General features: G+C 39.8%; 1 protein-coding gene across 13 annotated transcripts in view; it reads left to right on the top strand.

The window, feature by feature from the left end:
* The window catches only part of ATP8B4 (ATPase phospholipid transporting 8B4 (putative)), a 337,268-nt gene that overhangs the window by 278,056 nt on the left and 36,243 nt on the right, over positions 1 to 22,969 (top strand). For all 13 annotated transcript variants that reach the window (XM_044925001.2, XM_044925002.2, XM_044924995.2 and 10 more), the window contains 3 exons: positions 9,811 to 9,958; positions 12,745 to 12,928; positions 13,574 to 13,797. In XM_044925001.2, coding sequence (XP_044780936.1) covers positions 9,811 to 9,958; positions 12,745 to 12,928; positions 13,574 to 13,797 — 556 coding nt within the window. The remainder of the gene's footprint in view (positions 1 to 9,810; positions 9,959 to 12,744; positions 12,929 to 13,573; positions 13,798 to 22,969) is intronic.

Below are 22,969 nucleotides of genomic sequence, written 5' to 3'. Positions count from 1 at the left end.
TCCAGTTTCATCCACCTCATTAGAACTGATTCAAATGTATTCTTTTTAATGGCTGAGTAATACTCCATTGTGTATATGTACCACAGCTTTCTTATCCATTCATCTGCTGATGGACATCTAGGTTGCTTCCATGTCCTGGCTATTATAAACAGTGCTGCGATGAACATTGGGGTACACGTGTCTCTTTCCCTTCTGGTTTCCTCAGTGTGTATGCCCAGCAGTGGGATTGCTGGATCATTATTATTTCTATAAGTTTAATGATAGAGTCTATAGAGTCTATTGGGAAAATTAATAATTTATTTAATAATTTTTAAGTCACTAAGTCCTGTCTTACCCGTTGCAACCCCATGGACTATAACATGCCAGGCTTTCTCCTGTCCTTCACTATCCTGGAGTTTCCTCAAACTCATGCTCATTGAGTTGGTGATGCCATCCAACCATCTCATCCTCTGTCACTGCCTTTCCTCCCGCCCTCAGTCTTTCCTAGCATCAGGATCTTTTCCAATAAGTTGACTCTTTGCATCAGGTGGCTCAGGACTGGGCTTCAGCATCAGTCCTTCCATTGAATAATCAGGGTTGATTTCCTTTAGAATTGAATGGTTTGATCTTCTTGCAGTCCAGGGGACTCTCAAGAGTCTTCTTCAGCAACACAGTTCGAAAGAGTCAGTTCTTTGGTGCTCAGCCTTCTTTATGGTCCACCTCGCACATCCATACATGACTACTGGAAAAATCATAGCTTTGACTATATGGATGAAAGTAAAAGAGGAAATTGAAAAAGTTGGCTTAAAACTCAACATTCAGAAAACTAAGATCATGGCATCTGGTTCCATCACTTCATGGCAAATAGACGGAGAAACAATGGAAACTGTGACAGACTTTATTTTCTTTGGCTCCAAAATCACTGCAGATGGTAACTGTAGACATGAAATTAAAAGATGCTTGCTCCTTGGAAGAAAAGCTATGACCAACCTAGAGAGCATATTAAAAAGCAGAGATGTTACTTTGCCAACAAAGGTCTGTCTAGTTAAAGCTCTGGTTTTTCTAATAGTCATGCATGGATGTGAGTTGGACTATAAAGAAAGCTGAGTGCCAAAAAATGGATGCTTTTGAATTGTGGTGTTGGAGAAGACTCTTGAGAGTCCCTTGGACTGCAAAGAGATCCAACCAGTCAATCTTAAAGGAAATCAGTCCTGACTATTCATTGGAAGGACTGTTACTGAAACTGAAACTCCGATACTTTGGCCACCTGATGCAGAGAACTGACTTATTGGAAAAGACCCTGATGCTGGGAAAGATTGAAGGCCGGAGGAGAAGGGGATGACAGAGGATGAGATGGTTAGATGGCATCACTGACTCAATGGACATGAATTTGAGCAGGCTCCAGGAGTTGGTAATGGGCAGGGAAGACTGGCGTGCTGCAGTCCATGGGTTCACAAAGAGCTGGACACAACTGAGTGACTGAACTTGAGACAATGCCTTGGACACTGTAGTAAGCGGAAGGCATGTATTCTCTCATCTCATTCTCAAAGCAACCCAGTGAAAGACATTATCATTATCCTTGTTTTGCAGTTAGCAAGTTGAGACACACATAGGGTAAATAATGTGCTCAAAGTTTTACAACTAGTCAAGTGGTTCGGGTGGGGCTGAATCTAGGTAGCATGGCCCCAGAGCCTGTGCACCCATTCACTTGCCACATTTCTCTGAAAACACCATGGGTGTACTCTTACTCTCTTTAAATAATATTAAAAATGCAGTTTTTGAAGCATCTGGTTGCTTCCCTTGAGGTCAGACACCAGGTTGGCAACTATAGCAGAATGGATTTCAGGTAGAGACAGCCAGCTTAAGTGGAAAAGTATAGAATCTATGTTGACTTGAGCCAAGTTGGAATCTTGTCTTTGTGCTCTGGCTAGCTAAGTGATTTTTGCTACACTATTCTCTCAGTGAACTCCGGGAGTTGGTGATGGACAGGGAGGCCTGGCGTGCTGCGATTCATGGGGTTGCAAAGAGTCGGACAGGACTGAGCGACTGATCTGATCTGATCTGATTCAACCTCTCTGTTTGTTTTCCTCATTTGTAAAATGGGAAAATATGCAAATACCAACCCTATAAATGATTTTATTTGAGGGATTAATATAAGAGCTTAAAGCTTTATGACCATTCATTGAACATCCTTCTTGCCTTCCCTCCTGTCTTTCCTCCCTTCCTCCTGCCCTCTTTCCTTAGCCGTTGTTCCCAATCTTTCAACCAACAAGGATTAATTTTTAAAAAATAGTTTTCCAATAAACTTTGGAGTCTATTATTAAGATCATATAAATAATAATGATAAAATTGTATCAGTAACAATTAGGTTTTCTAATTTTTATTTGGCAAAGACACATGTAATCTTCAGTTATGGCTTCTAACTAGTGTGATATAGTGGTTTGCTATACTAGGTTGATACAAAGTAGCTGAAAGTAAAACAAAACTTTAAAGAATTAGACAGTCTTTGCATTCTCATCATAGAAAAACTACACTTTTAATTAACCTTCTTAAGATACTGAAAACAATATCCTGACCCCCATTACACATTTTATGAATCCTCTTCCTCTGTTGATTACATTGGATAACAGTATTGCAGCTTGATGGAATAGCATACACAAAGGCATACAGATGAGAAAGACACCATGTTATATTTCAGGAACCATGTGTCAAGTCGTAGTTAGAGTGTAGTACAGAGTTATGGGTGGGGACAATTTCTCAGAGATAAAAGTGGTGATTGAGTGATAAGCAAAAGTGAATGTACTTTATCTTGAAAGTATTGGATGGATATGGAGGACTTCTAAGCAGAATAGAGACAAATCCAGTTTTACACTTTAGAAATAACACTTGCGTGACTGGATAGATGAAGTATGTTTGAGGAAAAAAATGAATGGTATGGAGAGATGCCTTAGGAAGCTGTTGGAATACTCAAGTTTGGGAATGTTGAGGGTTAAACTAAGGCAGTGAGGTTGTAAGAATGGGGAAGGAAAGAGTGGAATGAAATTCACAGCTGTTTTGGAGGTATAATGGATAGGACTCAGAATTTGATTTGATGTGAAGGAAGAAGGAGGAGGCTCTGTCATTTCTAGCTTCTCTGACTTCACAACCTGGAATATACTGAGCTGGGCAAGAACAGAAACTCATAAAATTTTCTAAAACTAGACTTGAACCCCTTTTCTGCCTGATGACAGAACAATTAAATTAGGCACTGTGAGTACATTTAGTTCAAGGCTAGGCCGTGCTATTGCCTGACTGTCACGGAGGCTCAGCATCTGCCCCGCTGGCATCTGGCACGTCCCACTTGCTTTCCCTGTGGGCTGACTTCCACATCCTCCTGGGGAAACATGGGTGTTCAGGGGTTCTTCCTCACTTCTCTGTGTCTGAGAAGTGCCCTCACATGGTGCCTCTGTTCCTGAAATCCCTTTCTTCTACTCCCCTTCATGTCACCATGCTTCAGTGACTACTGTTGCACATTCAGATTCCCAAAAGCGACCCACTCCCAGTCCCGAGTGGGAGCAGCACCTAGGCTTCTTTAGTGATTGATTCATGAGCATCTAATCTCCTCTTCAGTCTCTCTCCTTTAGGCTAGATAGGAAACAGAGAAAAGGAGTCTTTTTTTTTTTTTTCCCCAGTCTATCGCTGAGGGCAACATTTTACGCTCTGATTCTTTTAAGGATTAATTTTTTGACACTCTTCCGTTTCAAAAAGCCCAATTACTAGAATTCCAGATTGCTGGAATTCATGATGGCAATTCTGCTTTGCGTTTCAAGAGTCTATTTTCATACTCAGAAAACAAGATATTGACGCTTGTTTTCTCTGTGTTTGGCTCTGTCACATCCTCCTGAGGCAAGGTATGTTTCTGAGTAAACAGAGAGGGTCGTCTGTGGTAGCAGTGGTGATTGCAGAAGGGGTGGGGAACCGAAATTAATACCTCAAGATTTTATCCAGGTGCGTGTGGTTGACGAAGTGGGTGACATAACTGTAGGAATGTGGAAGGAATGTGAAGAAATATGAATTCTTATATACTGTCAGGAGAGTAAGTTGGTAGAAATTTTCTAGAGGGTGAACTAGCAATATATTTCAAAATTATATATGTGTACAGTTTTGACCCAGTCGTTTTTACCTCTAGGAATTGCCCTTAAGAAAATAAATGGACAAGTGTATGTATGTTTGAGTGTGCATGCATGTGTGTTTGTATGCATACATACATAGATATTGTGGCATCAATTATTATAATAGAAAATTGGAAATTGTTCAAACACCCAGCCACCAGGATTTTGTTAATTTGTATGATACATAGATGCAATGAGATACCATATAGTCTTAAAAGTAATTATGTGTTTTTTGACATTGGAAGATGTCCATGATAAGTGAAAAGTGAGATTATGAAATATCATGCATAACATGATCCATTTTTCTAAAAAGGCATATATGTGTATACAGGTATGTATGTATGTGTGTAAAACACTATATACATCTATATCCATACCTATCCTCCTAGCTCCTCATGTGGTTCTCTCTGGATGACAGAATTATGGGTCATGTTTGCTTTCTTATTTCTGGCACTTTGTGTTAATGAAATTGTAATAGTGTTCATACAGCAAGCCAAAAGATTATCTGAGAAGAACAATATATTCAAAGGAGAAAAATATTTTCCATCTAGCCTAAGTATTTCAGGACTCTTGAGCCCACTTTTCTTAACTTGCTGGAAAATAATGTTGATTTCAACCAGGATTTGGAGATTACCGCATTCTTAGAGTCTAAGACAGAGCGGCAGTACATAGTAGAAAATTCTGTATGAGAAGAATCAATATGTTTATAGTATGCATTTTCTTATATTAGAGGGGAAAAGAACATCCAAGAAAAGTTATTACTAGAGGTGCTCTCTACAATCCTATACTTGGCTTCTTACATCTAACCCAGGGTTTTAGGGATGAAATATTGAAATTATAAATTTACACCACTCAGTTTTCTTGTGTTACATGTTTCAGTTCAGTGGGAGTTGATGCAAAAATATTTTAAAAGTGTATCAGAAGTACAGGATCTACGTCAGAGGTTCTCAACCTCCAGGCCATGAACTGGTATCTCCTGTCAGATCAGTGGCAGCATTAGACTAGAAGTAAAGTAGAGTGCACAATGAATGCAGCGCACTTGAATCATCCTGAAACCATCCCTCCCCCCATTCCCAGTCTATGGAAAAATTATCTTCCATGAAATCAGTCCCTGGTACCAGAAAGCTTGGGGACCGCTGACCTAAGTGATGGCAGCTCTTGAGGGAAAATGACCTACAATGCTCATATTTAAACCCATCAAATGTGTTTCAATTACATCATAAACAGTGATGTATTTTCATGCATCTCATGAAGATGCTTGCTTCAAATTTAATGTCACATAAGATTTTCAAATTTAATGTCATGAAAATGTTTAAGCACATTGAGTCCTGGGTTAAGTTTGCTGCTTTAGTATTAAGGGCCTGTCCAGAAATCTACAATTAAACCCTGTTAAGATCCATCTAGTCAAGGCTGTGGTTTTTCCAGTAGTCATGTATGGATGCGAGAGTTGGACTGTGAAGAAAGCTGAGCACTGAAGAATTGATGCTTTTGAACTGTGGTGTTGGAGAAGACTCTTGAGAGTCCCTTGGACTGCAAGGAGATCCAACCAGTCCATTCTAAAGGAGATCAGTCCTGGGATTTCTTTGGAAGGAATGATGCTAAAGCTGAAACTCCAGTACTTTGGCCAGCTCATGCGAAGAGTTGACTCATTGGAAAAGACTCTGATGCTGGGAGGGATTGGGGGCAGGAGGAGAAGGGGACAACAGAGGATGAGATGGCTGGATGGCATCACTGACTCGATGGACGTGAGTTGAGTGAACTCTGGGAGTTGGTGATGGACAGGGAGGCCTGGTGTGCTGCAATTCATGGGGTTGCAGAGTCGGACACGACTGAGCGACTGAACTGAACTGAACTGAAGGTTTCTTTGAAGATTACTACACTGATTACATTTCACTGATAACATATGTCTTCTGCCCAAAGAAAAGCAGACTGAGGATTTAAGTTTGCTTGGGCCTACAAGCAAACCAAATCCATGTTTCATTTTTGTTGCACTGATCACATATTTTATTAGAAAAATTAACTGAACCATGAAGAGACTCTATTGCTTCTGAGTAGTATTCCAGTGATATACCTAGGAACTGATGCTTCCTCTTTACTCAACAACATGTGTATTGCATTTTTTATATACCTATTTGGTGGATAGTTATTGTTTGAATGAGGAGGGGTCATAAAAGCAAATGGCTCCAGGGTCAGAAAGGTAATGTTGGTTGTGTGATCTCGGCTGTACAAGGCATTAGTGGCTGGGGGTTTGGTGAAAGTGAACATCATGTTGTCCATAAATTCATACAGATTCTTTTTAAACATTATGCAGGCCAAACAAAATGCCCCTTGTTCCTAATTCTCACCCTGGCAAAGTGTTTTAGTATGTTTCGTTTCTATCATAAATTGTAAAATTTTAGGGCACTTAATACTGGAGACCTCCTAGTACAGCCTGGTAGAGCTGCCCGGTGTTCATAATGGTATCAACCAGTGTGATTGACTGGTACCATTCACCTAGATTTTAATAAAGATACTGGTTTAGGGGTTGAGTATCTTACAGGTCAAACAGTTAATAAGGGATGAAACTGGGGCTTGATGTCAGAATTTCATGTACTTTCTCCTTGGATGGCAGGATAATGTCCCTTAGCTGCTGCTCTAGCACTGTGTCTTTGTCCCAGCCTAGAGGCAGCCTGTGGCTAACTATGTGTAAGCTTTTTGATGCGGCAGACAGAGGACTAGAAATTTGAAGACCTGGGTTCTCCCATGGGTCTGTGACTGGCTAATCAAGTGACTAGAGGTCAGCTAACTCAGCTGTGGGCATATGACATGTCAGAGGCAGACCTTGGGCCTGAAGCCAGATCTCCAGGTTTCAAGTCCAGTGCTCATGTCAAAGTCAAAATTGTATTCTTCTAAATACAATATCATAGTTTCAATCCATTTTCTAAGAGGTCCTTTTCATGTTTGAATACAGAGTGCCTTAAGAAGCCTGACAAAACGACTCTTTTTCCTGCTCTCTCTTTACTTTATGGATTGCATGTAAGCCAACATGGGCCTAGCTGTGCTTTGCTCTGTTTGTGGTGAGGTTTCAGTGGTTGGTGTGGGGCTGTGAATGCCAACCAAGGTCGTTCTCAGACATTAACGCATTTCTGTATGCCAGCATTGTAACAGACTGCCCTTCATTACAGAGCTTGGAAAAAACAGGCACTCTTTTTGTTTTAGCATTTGTAACTTGTATTCTGTGGTAAAGCATTGTGTGTTCATTGTATAGTTCATAGTCTTTGAAGGGAGTTATGTGTCACTTTCCCCTCCTAATAAATTGCTTTGTGAGAACTAGCTGGTGTTTGAAGAGCTAAGTTCTAGGAAGAAAAAGAAATGACAGCTATAGAGCATGGGCAAACGGAGGCTCTGCAGAGGGAGTGCAATGGGGATTTAAGCAGGGCCAGAAACACTGTCTGTCCCTTTTCTGCCTGGAAAAGGGATCATGTGAGATGTTAGGAAGACAGTTTAGGGGGAAAAAATCCTAAGTAAATAGAATTTCAGCCAATACTTTCATGAACTTCACCCTTCTTTGGAATGTTTTCATTCTCTGGGGGGAAAACAAGAGTTTGAGTCATTAATACAGCAAGTGAGAACTTTACTAAAAAGGAGACCTCAGGAGATGTTGGCCCTTTGGTGCTTTCTGAGGACCTAATTCATGAGCTCTGCAAACCTGTCAGAGAAATATTTTCGTTTCAGAGGAACTTGTCTCTCTTGCTTTCTTCATTACCTGGGACTGTAAATTTTCATGATGGTGAGGAGGATTCCCTTACATACTTCTCTGATGCAAAAGTCCTGTATCTCCCACTTAAAGCAATGATTTTTCATGTCTACTCCTCCCTCCCTCTCCCTACCCTAACTCCCTAAATTTCACACATAGCGCTCTGATTTTATTAATCTTTTTCATTCATTCTGCAAACTGATTGCTAAACATAGCATGTCACCCCTGGAGCCAAGGGCATGTAACCTCAGGGTTCCTTGGGTTCCTAAATGCAGGCTGTGATTTTGGTCTTGAACAGCAGAAGGAGATGTTGAGCTAGAAGGGGTGTGTGTGTGTGTGTGTGTGTGTTTCAGTTTAACTTGTAAACAATTAGTGGTACATTTTCAAATAATTAGAAAGCTGAGGGCTAAAATGGTTGTTTTTATAATGTGAACATTCTTTTCCTTCAGAGGAGCCACAGCAAAAAACAAAAACAAACAAAAAGACACAACCATTTAAGTAAAAAAAAAATTTTTTTTTAAACATAGAATGAGCCTTTGGGGGATCGTTTCATTTCGCTCTAAGACAAAATACCCATTTTCTGGCCTCTCCCCATTCTGTCCTGGGTGCTCGTTTCGCACATGCATGTTGTGGCCCGAAGTGTTGGTGTCTGGCTTTGCCACTCATCTTTGGGGGCACCTACTGTGTGGTTCCCTGGTTGTGACTGAAATTTCTAGCAGTCATGTCAGCTCACCCTATGTTACTTCAAAGCGTGTTATCCAAGGGATTCGGAGAGGAGATTTTCCTCCCTTTAAAGGCATTGTCTTTCCATTTTGAAGAGAAGAATAAAATTCCACTTCTAAGGAAGAGTATTAAGTCACCATACAGTCCTCCTCTTAAACAGCAGCGATGGATGTGGGCAGGATTATTGTAGTGCTGATGAGATCTAGGGCACTGGAGGGAGTTTCCATTTGGAACTGCCCTCTACACTTTGGTGTCTGTAGCTCCTTTCTCAGAAGACTTACTCTATTGTTGGAGCTAATGAGTACAATTTTCACTTAAAATATCCCATTGTATTATAATGACTATGCCAATTCAGTAAATGCCATTATTTGTTTTTATTGTCAAATTTCTGAAAGATGTGCTTCTCAGAGGGTTCCCTTTTCTGAGAAGCACATCTTTTAGAAATTTGACAATAAAAACAAATAATGGCATTTACTGAATTGGCATAGTCATTATAATACAATGGGATATTTTAAGTGAAAATTGTACTCATTAGCTCCAACAATAGAGTTGTTGTATGACCCAGAGGGATGGTATGGGGAAGGAGGTGGGAGGAGGGTTCAGGATGGGGAACACATGTATACCTGTGGCGGATTCATTTTGATATTTGGCAAAACTAATACAATTATGTAAAGTTTAAAAATAAAATAAAATTTAAAAAATAAAATAAAATAAAAGATGTGCTTCTCAGAAGGCTGCTGTTTTAAGTGGGATTGTATTACATTGTTCTACAAGTTGATTAATTTATGTACAGAATTTCCCAGAATTCCTAGAAGATTTCATCAGTTGTCTTCAGTCTTTCCCTTTCCATTATTTAACAATATCATGTGCCAGATCAGTCGTTCTTAAGTCCATGAAGCTCAGGTAACCTTATATATCAAATTTATCAAGAGCCCCTGGTTCCAACCCAGCCCACAATGATGATTTAGCTTTAAGGTAATTTAAAACGTTCAAGATGATTCTGTTTCCTTGTGTTTACCCTCCTACTTCCTGGAATTTGCAAATTTGCTATGGTATCCCCCATCACAACAAATCATCCAGCTAGCTCACTGAAACTGAATCTCATGCAAGCAGTCTGAATAGTGACGAAATGAATCTACCTCTAGGCTAACCTCTCCTTAGAGTGGATAGGTATGCTCCGTATACATTGTTATGATTTGCCTTCCTCCATTCTCCTTTAAGGAAAGCAAAGAAAAATTTGTTTGGACAAAACAGAATTTTTTCCAATGGACATGTAGTTTTTGAAAAAAAGCAGTCGCTGGAGCTGGACTCAGTTGTAGAAGAAACCGTAACAGGGGATTATGCCTTAATCATAAATGGCCACAGTTTGGTGAGTTCGCTTAAGGCTTTTGTTATTTCTTTTTCTCCACCCCGATAATCAGTTCTTTTCTGCTGTCATAACGAAATCTTCTTTTGTGTATTCAAAACAAATGACACTGCTAGAAACAGGGCATACACAATGATTTCCTGTTTGCAAAGGAAAGGGAAGCTTGTAATATATATTTCATACATTATTGCTCGAACCATCACAGTAAAGGGGAGGATCTGAAGAAATGCTGAATTCAGAGAATATCTGTCTTGTCTTAATGACTGTAGACTGTTCAGCAGTATTGTTTAAATGCTCTTCTCAGGGAGGGTATCACAGTTCCTGTTGTTTAATTAAAATAATGCAACTGGATGGATGTATTGCAATTATTGCTCTTCCTAACATTTGCGATTTGCAGAGCACAACCTGACCTTCATATAATTACTACACCAAATTACTGCCATTAAGATACCTCTAGTGGTTTTTCTAAATAGCAGCATTTTACAGCAATGCCAAACAATTTGCTTTGATTAGGAAATCTGGTTCTTGTCGTAATAGAATAAACTTCCATTGTGCTTTTAATGTAGTTCAGGTTCCAAATCTTGAACAAATATCAAAATGCTCTTCTGAGTTTCTAACTTAGAAAACAAAAGCTCTGATTGTACTTGAGTGAAATGATCATTTATATGCACAAAGAGCTAATCTCACATCTTTTTCCAGCTTTGATGATTATTTTTCACTTTCAGAGATTGGAAAACAAACGGATCTCCTTGTAGACTATTTCTTAGAGGACAGAAGAAGTTGGACAGGAGTATATTGTGTTTCCCCCCTTGTAATCAGCTGTCTGTTAGCTCTTAGCGTTTAGAGCATTGTCCAGCTGGGTTCCAGACGTACCGATGTGTTGTCTTCTACACCATGGAAAGTTACAGAGCTCAGCTGCAGGCCAAGCTTAGTTGAAAGTTTGTCCAGATGACACGAACTTCTCTCTTGCACAAATGAGCAGCAACTGAGAATTCTAAGCCTGTCAGCTGGGACTTGGAGCTGGTGGCCTTCGTTGAATTCCCCAGGGACCACGATAGGGAAAGATTCCCTAAAGACTTGTGCCTGGACTTTCTCTCAGGTTCAGTGAGGTCAGTGTGAGGTCAGTTAGGGCACTCAGGTGTTAACACACATGATTTTCTCTCTCTGTCTCCAAATATGTTGAAAGAAAGATCTAAGATAGTTGCTCTTCAAGAATTCCCTCAGCTTCAAAGCCTGAGCTTTAGAAACCATGAAATATCATTTTTCATTTAAGGAGAATTGGCTGTGTTTCTCCTACTATGGTCAGAAGTTTAAAAAATATCGTGATTTCACTTTGCTCAGATCTTGATGCTTTGCAGAGTGTAATTGGATCTTTTTTCTCACAGTCTGTGTCTGTTTTTGTTGTTGATAATAAAGAAAAAAGAAAAGAGAGAGATGGGAACCATTCTGAGCAAGACAGCCAGTTACCAGCTTTCTGTTTCAGAGAGTGTAAATTATATTTGAGAATGCTAATTCACAATTTCCCCTAAAAATTCTAGGCCTTGACATGAGAATTTTCTACATTAGAGTTATGTTTTTATACTCATTCACCCATCTTTCCATTCATCCCATTAACATTTATTAAGCATGCCCAGGTCATAGTGCTAGAGCCTGAAGATGGATAAGGATATGAAGAGAACAGTCTCTGTTTTAGAGATTGTCATCTGGTGGGAGAGCTAATCTCACAGTATTGTGATAAATACTATACAGAAGCATGGACATGGTGCTTTGAGAGCATAGAGGCAAAGCAGCACATTTAGTTCCTCATGGGAAAATTAGGGAAGAATTCCTAGAGAAAGCGATATTTTCAGGTAGAGGAAACAGCAAGTGCAAAAGCACAGAGGCAAGAAAGAACCTGTTACCTTGTAGAAACAAGCAATTTGGCATGACAGGAGTAAAGAGTAAACTTAAAGGTGGTGGTAGAGACAGACCTCAAAAGGAATATAGGGACCAGAATGTGATGGGCTATGAACATCTTGCTAGAGATTCATTCAAAGATAATGCCGACTCAAAGGTTAGATGGGTTCCTGTTTTCTCTTAATGCATTTACTAAATAATGTAGAGTGAGATATTTTCTAGAAAAAAAATTACAGTTAATTGCAAAGGACTATGTTCTCTTTTTCAGTCCTTTCTTGGTGTGTCTAAAGGCTCTAATGTATTTGGGGAGGAGCAAGGGTGGAACTGGTTGAAGCTCCCTGTCTGAGATACAGGTTGCATGCCACCCTTTGCACAGAACTTGCCTGATTTCAGTCACTAGGCTCTTCAAGGACTGATCTCCGGATCATTTGCTCCTCATCTGCCCTCACATCCACAACCACAACAATAAACACTAAATTACAAAACAACAATGCAAAGGAAACAAAAATGTCACCATGCAGAACAAACAAATCGTCACTTTGTAGTTCATTTTAAGCTTGGTGAAGGGGTAGATTGGGCTGTCCTTCACTTTCCCTTATTTTAGTGGATTCTGGCGCTTCCCTGGCATTGAACTGTATCTTGCCAGCACAGCATGATAATGCACCAGGGAGGACACGCAGGGTGCTGTGTTTTTGATTTTTATGGTAAAATTCCCCGGCACATAGTAGACGTTCAGTACTCTCTTCTCTCGTTGTTTGTGTGACCCTGAGTCAACAATGACTTATTGAAGTGAATTAAACTGTTTAGAAATCAGTTGAGAAATAAGAAATCTGCTTCCCAAATGACATCTCTCTTGTTCTATTGTGGATTTTTCTTTTTTTTAAATAACCTAGGCCCATGCCCTAGAAAGTGATGTCAAGAATGATCTTCTGGAACTTGCCTGCATGTGTAAGACTGTGATTTGCTGCCGAGTCACCCCTCTCCAGAAAGCCCAAGTAGTAGAGCTTGTGAAGAAGTACAGAAATGCTGTCACTTTGGCCATCGGCGATGGAGCCAATGATGTCAGCATGATCAAAAGTAAGGAGACATTTGCTTAATGGGGCACACTACAGATGTGGAGGCCCAGGTTCGGCATTTGGCAATATATAATGGAAATTGCATTGAAATTTAATTTTCCCAGTGGTTCTAAAATGAATACTTTCAGGTACAATGCATCCACCATTCATTAAAAAAAACAAAACAAAACAACCCTCTGTCTTTAATTAAATCATTTGTGTATCTATCACTATTTGGAGAAGTAAATAGCTATGGTGTAGAGGAATGAACACTAGACACATAGTCCCAAATGTTATGTTTTGCCACAAATTGTAAATCTTTGTTCAAGTTACTGAACTTTCTGAGCAATTTTCTCTTATAAAACTAGGATAAATACCTAACTATCAAGAGTGTTTCATGAGATAATGTGTGGGGAAAATGATAAATGCTATAGTTGTAAGATTTCCATGAATAAATAATAGCATTACAAGAAGATTGATAGGGGAATTCCCTGGTGGTCCAGTGGTTAGAACTTGGTGCTTCCACTGCTGAAGCCCAGGTTCAGTCCTTGGTCGGGGAATTAAGATACCCCAAGCCATGCCATATGGCTATAAAGAAAGAAAGAAAAATAGTTTCCCCAAAAAGGTGTCTTTGTCTGGGAAGTGAAAGTGTCCTTCTTCTTTGTAGGTGCTCACATTGGCATCGGCATCAGTGGCCAGGAAGGACTGCAGGCAGTCCTAGCCAGCGACTACTCATTTGCACAGTTCAGATACCTCCAAAGGCTTCTCCTTGTTCATGGAAGGTGGTCCTACGTCCGAATGTGCAAATTCTTATGCTATTTCTTCTATAAGAATTTTGCCTTCACACTTGTGCATTTCTGGTTTGGTTTCTTCTGTGGTTTCTCAGCCCAGGTTAGCAAAAAAAAAAAAATTTTTTTTCTTTTATAAGATCCCCTGGATTGTCAATGACTGTTCTTCATGGTTCTTTATAATATATAGAGATTATTTTCATATGTCTAATACAAATGACAGTGTGACAATTATGTAATTCACAGTTGACCTGAGTGTTCAACCTAAAAAAATAATTTAGCTAGATTTTTATCTTTTGCTTATTTACATAATAACTAATGAGTACAACCTTTCTGTGCATTTTTATATTTTTATTGAAATGTTGTATGATGACAGGTAAGCTTGCTGTAGGTTTAATTGAGGATTTGAGAAACAATAATAAGAAATGTTGAAACATATCTATTAGGAAGATGGTCACTCACCCAACACACTAACTGTAAATATTTCAAATCAGGGGAAGGAATTGAAACTCCAACCTCAAGGCTGTTTTGATAGCAATTCATTAGCTAAAAATGATCTATAGGTTATGTTGGTGGCAAGGAAGAAATATTAGCAAATTTGTAAATTAGGATTCTATTTTTATATCTATTTATAGCCATCTTAAAGGTTACTTAAGCCCATATCTTGGATATCAGGAAAGTTTTGATCCTGAGAATCAACTGAAATGTAAGACTTACAGCATTTAAATATATTTGTGAATAAAAAATGGCATCACTATTTTAGACAACAACAAAAGAAAAAGATTGTTCTTGAGAATGAAATGGTAACTGTAACTATTATTGGAGATTTCTTCAATTCTTCTTTCCTCTTGGTTTTAGTTACTGGTTTCAATGGTATACATGGAGCTATTTTTTTCAATTATTTTATTTCAGAAAAATTGAGTATGAATTAATTTTTGGCATTTTTGTTAAATGTTGGAGAAGGCAATGGCAACCCAGTCCAGTACTCTTGCCTGGAAAATCCCATGGATGGAGGAGCCTGGTAGGCTGCAGTCCATGGGGTCGCTAAGAGTCAGGCACAACTGAGCCATTTCACTTTCACTTTTCACTTTTATCCATTGGAGAAGGAAATGGCAACCCACTCCAGTATTCTTGCCTGGAGAATCCCAGGGACAGAGGAACCTAGTGGGCTGCCGTCTATGGGTCGCACAGAGTCGGACACAACTGAAGTGACTTAGCAGCAGCAGCAGCATGTTAAATATGCTGAGGGAAATTAGTGAATCCTTGTGGTAAAGAAAATAGTTATTGTACATTTTTCTCTTTCTCTGAGAAGCTGAAATTTCTTAAAGTAAGGCACACCTGTACCCGAATTTTCTCTTTTAATAATAACATTCTCCAAAACGAAAAACAGACTCTGATATTTTTGTTGATATTTTTGGTAATCTCTAGACAGTTCAAATAAAACAAAGTCTTGGTTTTTCAGTTCAGTTCAGTTGCTCAGTCGTGTCTGACTCTTTGTGACCCCATGGACTGCAGCACTCCAGGCTTCTCTGTCCTTCACCAACTCCCGGAGCTTGCTCAAACTCATGTCCATCGAGTCGGTGATGACATCCAACCATCTCATTCTCTGTCATCCCCTTCTCCTCCTGCCTTCAGTCTTTCCCACCATCAGGGTCTTTTCCAGTGAGTCAGTTCTCTGCATCAGGTGGCCAAAGTATTGGAGTTTCAGCTTCAGCATGAGTCCTTCCAATGAATAGTCAGGACTGATTTCCTTTAGAATTGACTGGTTTGATCTCCTTGCAGCCCAAGGGACTCTTAAGAGTCTTCTCAAACACCACAGTTTAAAAGCATCAATTCTTAGGCATTCAGCTTTCTTTATAGTCCAGCTCTCACATCCATACATGACTACTAGAGGGACCTTTGCTGGCAAAGTAATGTCTCTGCTTTTTAATATGCTGTCTAGGTTGGTCATAGCTTTTCTTCCAAGGAGCAAGCGTCTTTTAATTTCATGGCTGCAATCACCATCTGCAGTGATTTTGGAGTCCCCCAAAATAGTCTGTCACTGTTTTCCCATCTATTTGCCATAAAGTGATGGAACCAGATGCCATGATCTTCGTTTTCTTTTTTTTTTATGATCTTTGTTTTCTGAATGCTGAGGTTTAAGCCAACTTTTTCACTCTCCTCTTTCACTTTTAACAAGAGGCTCTGTAGTTTCTCTTCACTTTCTGCTATAAGGGTGGTGTCATCTGCATATCTCAGGTTATTGATATTTCTCCTGTCAATCTTGATTCCAGCTTGTGGTTCATCCAGCCCGGCATTTCGCATGATGTACTCTCCATATAAGTTAAGTAAGCAGGGTGACAATATACAGCCTTGATGAACTCCTTTCCCAATTTGGAACCAGTCTGTTGTTCTGTGTCCAGTTCTAACTATTACTTCTTGACCTGCATACAGATTTCTCAAGAGGCATGTCAGGTGGTCTAGTATTCCCATCTCTTGAAGAACTTTCCATAGTTTGTTGTGGTCCACACAGTCAAAGGCTTTGGTATAGTCAATAAAGCAGAGGTAGATGTTTTTTTTCTGGAACTCTCTTGCTTTTTCGATGATCCAAGGGATATTGGCAATTTGATCTCTGGTTCCTCTGCCTTTTCTAAAACCAGCTTGAACATCTGGAAGTTCATGGTTCACGTACTATTGAAGCCTGGCTTGGAGAATTTTGAGCATTACTTTACTAGCATGTGAGATGAGTGCAGTTGCGTGGTAGTTTGAGCATTCTTTGGCATTGCCTTTCTTTGGGATTGGAATGAAAACTGACCTTTTCCAGTCCTGTGGCTGCTGCTTAGTTTTCCAAATTTGCTGACATATTGAGTGCAGCACTTTCACAGCATCGTCTTTCAGGATTTGAAATAGCTCAACTGGAATTCCATCACCTCCACAAGCTCAAAGGCAGGTAAGGTGGTCTGGTATTCCCATCTTTTTAAGAATTTTCCAGTTTATTGTGATCTTGATTTTACCTTCTCAGAAATAAAAGTTTTCTTAGCACTCCCCCCAAAAAGGCACCAGGGTGGGGATATTTACCTGCTTATAATTCCACCTTAAGTGCAACAAAGACAAGTGTGAGTGTGGCCTGTGCCCTCCTGGGCTGTTGGCTTTTCCTCCCCTTGAGAATGAAACAAGGCTATTTGCCAAGTGGTGTTTTGAGATATCCAGTTTTCATACTGCAGATGTTTGGGGCTTTTGAAAGATCATAAGACACTGAAGAGATGTCAACTCTTACTTAGACCTCTTAGGACACAGAGGAGTAGTTAATGATTTGAATGTGCAGACACACGAAGCTTGGATAGGCAAATTTACCATCAGAGTTGTCTTTGTTGAAACTGTGAAATTGAAATGGATGTTCAATGACTTGTAATGTCTACATTTGTATGATTTTATGCTCTGCTTTCAGGATCTGATAAAACTGGCAGAGTCAGATGTTAAACAACTAGATTTTTAATCTTCTCAACAGTATTTTCAGTTTGAAAGAGAACAGCAAGGTGGAAAAGTGATTGCACTAAAGACATGAATACCTGATGTAAACTCAGCTATGAGGCACATCACCCATTTATGATTAGGTTTCATAAATGGTTGATTTAATTGAGCATGTTTCTTTTCTGTGTTCCTGTCTTCTTCTTTTTATTATTTGTTATTACTGGGTGGGCCAAAAAGTTCATTAGGGATTTCCCATAAGATCTTATAGAAAAACCCAAATGAACTTTTTGGCCAACCCTATATTATGTTTTACACTGAAAACTAGTTAATTGCATGGCCTTCTTTTAAATCCATTGTCAGTCTGGACTGGCCCTCTGTATTCTTTCTGATGGTGGTGAGTTGAGCTGGACCAGTGGTTCTCAAGTTTTAATGTGCATGGAAGTTACCTGGAAGGCTTCTAAAACACAGCTTCCCATCAAGTTTCTGATTCAGTAGGTAGGAGGCAGAGCCCAGAAATTTGCAATTCTAGCAAGTTGCCTGTAGATGCTGATGTTGCAGGTGGGGGACCATACTTTGAGAACCAGGGGGCTGGCAATACAGAAGAAAATCTGAAGATATGCTTTTTGAACCCAGAGCCCATAGTGAAATCCAGTCTGCTGATGCTGTTTGGTCCATTCTAGACTCTACTTATCTTTTCTGAGGCAGAGCAGCCACTTTAGCCAACGTCTTATCACCCCTCCCAATAGAATTGTTCCACAGGGCTTAGAATCTCCTTATACACCTTGCCAAAACCTTGGCCCCTGAGGCTTATACATGCACTAAGACAAGGTCAGGAGAAAGAGGGGTATTTGTTTCAGGAGAAAGGATTGCTTTTCGCAATTAACTCAGTCTACTATGATTTTATCTAGCTTAACTCTGAACTCCTCCAGGAAAGAAAGCATATCTGAGTTGTGCACATATGACTATTTTTATTTATGTATTTTACTTTTTTTTTCTTATTTGGATGCATTGAGTCTTGGTTGTGGCATGAGGGATCTTTGTTGTGGCACATGGGCTTAGTCTCCCCATGGCATGTGGGGTCTTAGTTCCCTGATCAGATATTGAGCCTCGGTCCTCTGCATTGGAAGGTGGATTCTTAACCACTGGACCACCAGGGAAGTCCCTCAGCCTACACTCTTGAATGACACCTGGCACATAGAAGGTGTATAGTCATTTCAGTGTTGTAGGATGTCTCTAGGGTCCTTCCTTGTGTTCCTTGAGGCAGATCCAGCAAGGAGAGTCCTTCCAACTTGCCTCCAGTCACTCCTGCAGGTGCCACTTACTGCACCTGCACCAAGGGCCATTTCTATAGGCTTCACATCTGGTCTGTGTAAATAAGTACAGCCTGACTAACACTGTGGAGTCAGTGTCTTAAGATCTTAGTGTGATTATGGCATTGATTCCAGAAAGTAGAATGATGTTTTTTCAGTTGTATTAATATTAATATAATATGATAGTTAATTGGGCCATAGGTAATATTCCTTAATTATTTATATATATATATATATATATATATATATTTAGCTTCATTCTAAAAAAGACATAGAGTGGATTTTCCCTGGTTTATTTTGCTTTGGCTGGATCTTGGCTGATTTAAATAAGGCAGGGAATATCCTCTTTAAGCAGAGGAGGAGTCACCACATGAGACCAATTGGGCTACTGAGTAGAAATCTTGGATTGCTATCTTGGATTGCTATTAGGGCCATTTGCCCTAATTTTTATGATGATTTGATCAAATTGAGACTTAGGTTTACACCTACTGGACAGGACACTTCAGTCTTACCACTAAAGGCTTTCATCAAATCAGTGAATATTTACTATGTGTCAGACTGTGATGCCTGCAGGAACTGGTGGTATCTTAGGTACAGAAAGGGATGTCTGAGAGGTGTCTTCTTGGTGGACATGGCAAACTGATATCACAAATTTTATTAGCTATCCACACTGTGGAGAATTTAAGGTTCCAGTTCCAGGATTTTCACAACAGTAGATAGGCTTGTCAGCAGAGTGGCAAGTAGTAACTTGTTATTATCTGTTGGAGAGGAAAAGGCAGCAGGTCAATGACAGTACCCTTGTAGTAACATCAATGCTTTGATGTCATCTTCTAAGTGGAGTCATGATATTGTTGATACCAACAAGTAAGGATAAAAGCAAATTGTAATTATAGCTAACACTTAATTATCACTTACTATGTGCCAGGCATTGCTTAAATGCTTTACCTGTATTTGTTCAATTCTTATAATAATCATATGAAGTAGGTCTTTTAATTATAGTCTATGTCAGCTTTTTAAAAATAATTTTAAAATATTTTTGTGTTAAGACACATAAACATAAAATTTACTGTCCTAACCATTTTAAATGTACCATTCAGTATATTAAAAGTGCATTCACATTGTTATGCAACAGACCTTCAGAACTTTTTCATCTTATAAAACTGAAACAAACTCTATATCTATTGAAAAGCAACTCCCTATTTCCTTCTCTCTCCAGCCCATGAAAATCATCATTTTTGCTTTCTATTTCTTTGAGTTTGACTGGATAATTTCAAATGACCTATGTTCTAGTTTACTGATTCTTTCTTCCACTTGGTTGATGCTCTCTATTGACATCTTCAGTTATTGTATCCTTCAGCTGTTGGATTTTTGTTTTAATGATTTCCATTTCTATGTTGAACTTCTCATTTTGTTTATGTATTGTTCTGTTAATTTTCGTTTCCTCTGGGTTCTTACAGTTCACTGAAATTCTTTAAGAGGATTATTCTGAATTCCTTGTCAGAGAGTTTATAGATCTCCTTCAGCTTGGAGTACTAAATGGGTCAGCTGGCAGCATCTGTGGGCAGGTGGGGGGGGGGGATGCTGTCAGGGTCTCTAGTAGATGAAGTCCCTGCCTGTGCTCTGAGGTCAGGGGGCTGTTGCTGGCTGGGCTCTGTGATTGCTCATGGTAGATGACATCTCAGACTGTTTCCTGACCAGATGATGCTACTGGCTGGATTCTTTGTTTATGTAGAGCCACCTGCAGGGCTGTAAGTTTGGAGGGACCTCAGGCTGTTCTCTGTGATTAGGTGGGACCAAAGTATGTGCCCCAAAGCTGGGCTGGGTTCCTGTCTGGGTTCCCTCATCAGGTGGAACCCAGAGGTGATTTGCTCCATGGTTGAGTAGATACACTAGCTGAGCTCCCTGAGTGGGCTGGGTTATAGGCAGTGTTTAGCAATTGGGCAGTTCTGTCTGTTGGGCTCTGCTTCAGGGTGGATCTACAGACTGGGTTCCTTGACTGGATAGTATCACAGGCTGGGCTTTGAGGCTGCCCGGGGTCACTGTTCTGACTCCATGGTTGCATGGGGTCAGAAGCTATACCTGAGACTTGGGTAGGCCTTCTGATCTGGGGGTCTGTATAAACAGGCTGTAGGGTCGAGGGTTCCCTGGGTTCACTGCCCAGGCTTCCTGGTTCAGTGGGACTGGGGGCTATATTCAGCAGTTAGGTGGGGTTATAAGTTTTCTCTTCTGCACGGGTGAGGCTACAGAACAGGGTACACAGCAAATATAGCTTGTTGACTGAGTACCCATATCAGGCAGAACTGCCTGGACCAAACAAGATTTCCTGGCCAGAAGGGGTTACTGGGTCAGCTCTGCAAATGGGCAGAACCCCTGGCTGGCATCTCTGCTTCAGTGCTGCTGAGTGCTGATTGCTATAAGCTCTGTCTCCCTTACGTCTCTATCTGATCCACTTTGGGCTCTCTTTCCCTCACTGGAGAAAGCATAGGCCCAGAGGGGCCCTTTTGGTGCAGTGCTGTGCCAGCCTGGGGGAGAGGTGACAGGGTCAGAGTGTAGTTCTTTCCCTTCTAAGGTGATCCTTCTCGGTCTCTGTGATCCAGTGGGGCACTCACTCCCATTCCTGGGGTTTCACAGTGCTCTCTTGGCTGTGGACAGTCGCTTGGTGGTCTTTTTGTGAGGGGAACTGAAGCTGGGGATGACCTAAGCTGCCATCATGATCACATCACTCCTGAGTCTCTCTTTTCTAGAGAGCATTTGTGTGGCATGCACTGAGTCCCTGAGGACACTACCTACCGGAGATCTTTCTCTCTGTTTTAGGATTTTTTTTTTTTTTTAATTTAAATTGCAAACTCTGCTGAATACCATCAGAGATTCAGGTTTCAGGAGATTTTTTTTTTTTTTTTTGTCTCTCCATTTAGCTGGTGCCAAGGTTGAAACAGGCAAATTTCCTTGCAGTCCCTTTCTACATGAAGATTTATTTCCTCTGAACTCTCACACTAAGGATTCAATCCTTTGCTGCCTTAGCTTTATGAGAATGTTAGATCCCCACTTTGGTCTAATCTTTGCATTGATTATGCTGTCTCTTATGATAAATAGTCTTAGAGTCAATGAGATTTAGTGTTATTACCCAAACTTCCTTGGCATAGAACCCTGTTTTTTCCAAGCAATAGGCATAAAGTTCTATAGAATAGGTACCATACAGAACCATCTTTGGGAAATTCTGGAATAGATGTCTCTGTGGTGAGAGTTTCAAAACTATTTATCATAGTTTCAATGTTTTGAAGTGATAAGATGTACAAAGCACAAAATGATGCTAAGAATATTTTTCCCAAAAGAATAAGCTATTTGTGGTCCTCTCTTTCAAAAACTTCTATTAATTAGCTCTAGTCTAGGGATGAAATAACCCTGTCTTAAATGCTTAAGTAGGGAGAGGGAGTTACATTTAAACTTTTACAAACTCATTTTCACTATCCTCAAAGTTTTGTCCTTATTATAAAAACAAATATATGTGGATGTATATCAACCTTTATATATCTGAGAACATACATTTTGTATTTTCTCATTAAAAAAATCATCACATTTTTGAGAAATCCCTCTTGTTTTACATTCTTCAAAAATGTTATTTTTCTTAATGGCACTCAGAAATATACATTTATTACAAATTGTTTACTCTGATTTCATAAACATTTAAATTTTTATCATTTTAAATTGAATAATTCATCCCTTGCCCATAGCCATGAGTCACACGGCATTGTCAAGTTGCTAGTAAAAATGCTTGTTTACTGACTTGGGAAGAGAAGATAAAATGATGACTAGGTCAAGTCCCTACCCACAGAGTACTCATTTTCTCATTGGGAAATAGACACATGCACAAATATGTCTCATAGAAGTACTGCATTTGAAGTTAATGGGAGAGCAAGGGAAAGGGAGAATCTATGAGGACTTGGTGTGACTTCAGGGGCTCAATTAAATCTCAGGTGAGAATATGAATACTTTCAAAATTAAGTGGAAGTCTGGAGGCCTGAAAGTCTAGCTACCTCAGGGATGCAGGGGCTGGTTTGTATCAAGTTTTAAGTGTGTGTGTGCTCAGTCATATCCAACTCTTGGCAACCCTGTGAACTGTAGCCCACCAGGCTGCTCTGTTCATGGAATTTCCAGGCAAGAATACTGGAGTGGGTTGCCATTTCCTTCTCCAGGGGATCTTCCCGACCCAGGGATTAAACCTGCATCTCCTGCATTGGCAGCTGGATTCTTTATCTTTGTGCCATCTGGGAAGCAAAGGTATAACATATTTGATTAAAAGGAGGAAAACCCTCCTGTCACAACTAAATACTTTCCAACTGACCTGCTGTTAGTGGAATTTAAAATATCTTTTTAATTTCTAAAATTCCACTTAAAATCAACTCATTCAGAAATAACTTTTATAAACTGCATGGTATTACTGTATAAAGCAAGAAGTATATTCTAGAACAGATGTTGTACTTCTATAAAGATGAAAACACTGGTGTTCCTCCATCC

The sequence above is a fragment of the Bubalus bubalis genome, chromosome 11 (genome assembly GCF_019923935.1).
Source record: "Bubalus bubalis isolate 160015118507 breed Murrah chromosome 11, NDDB_SH_1, whole genome shotgun sequence".
In the NCBI taxonomy this organism is placed as follows: Eukaryota; Metazoa; Chordata; class Mammalia; order Artiodactyla; family Bovidae; genus Bubalus; species Bubalus bubalis.
The sequence above is the reverse complement of the archived record's forward strand: the minus strand, read 5'-3'. Positions and strand labels throughout refer to the sequence as shown.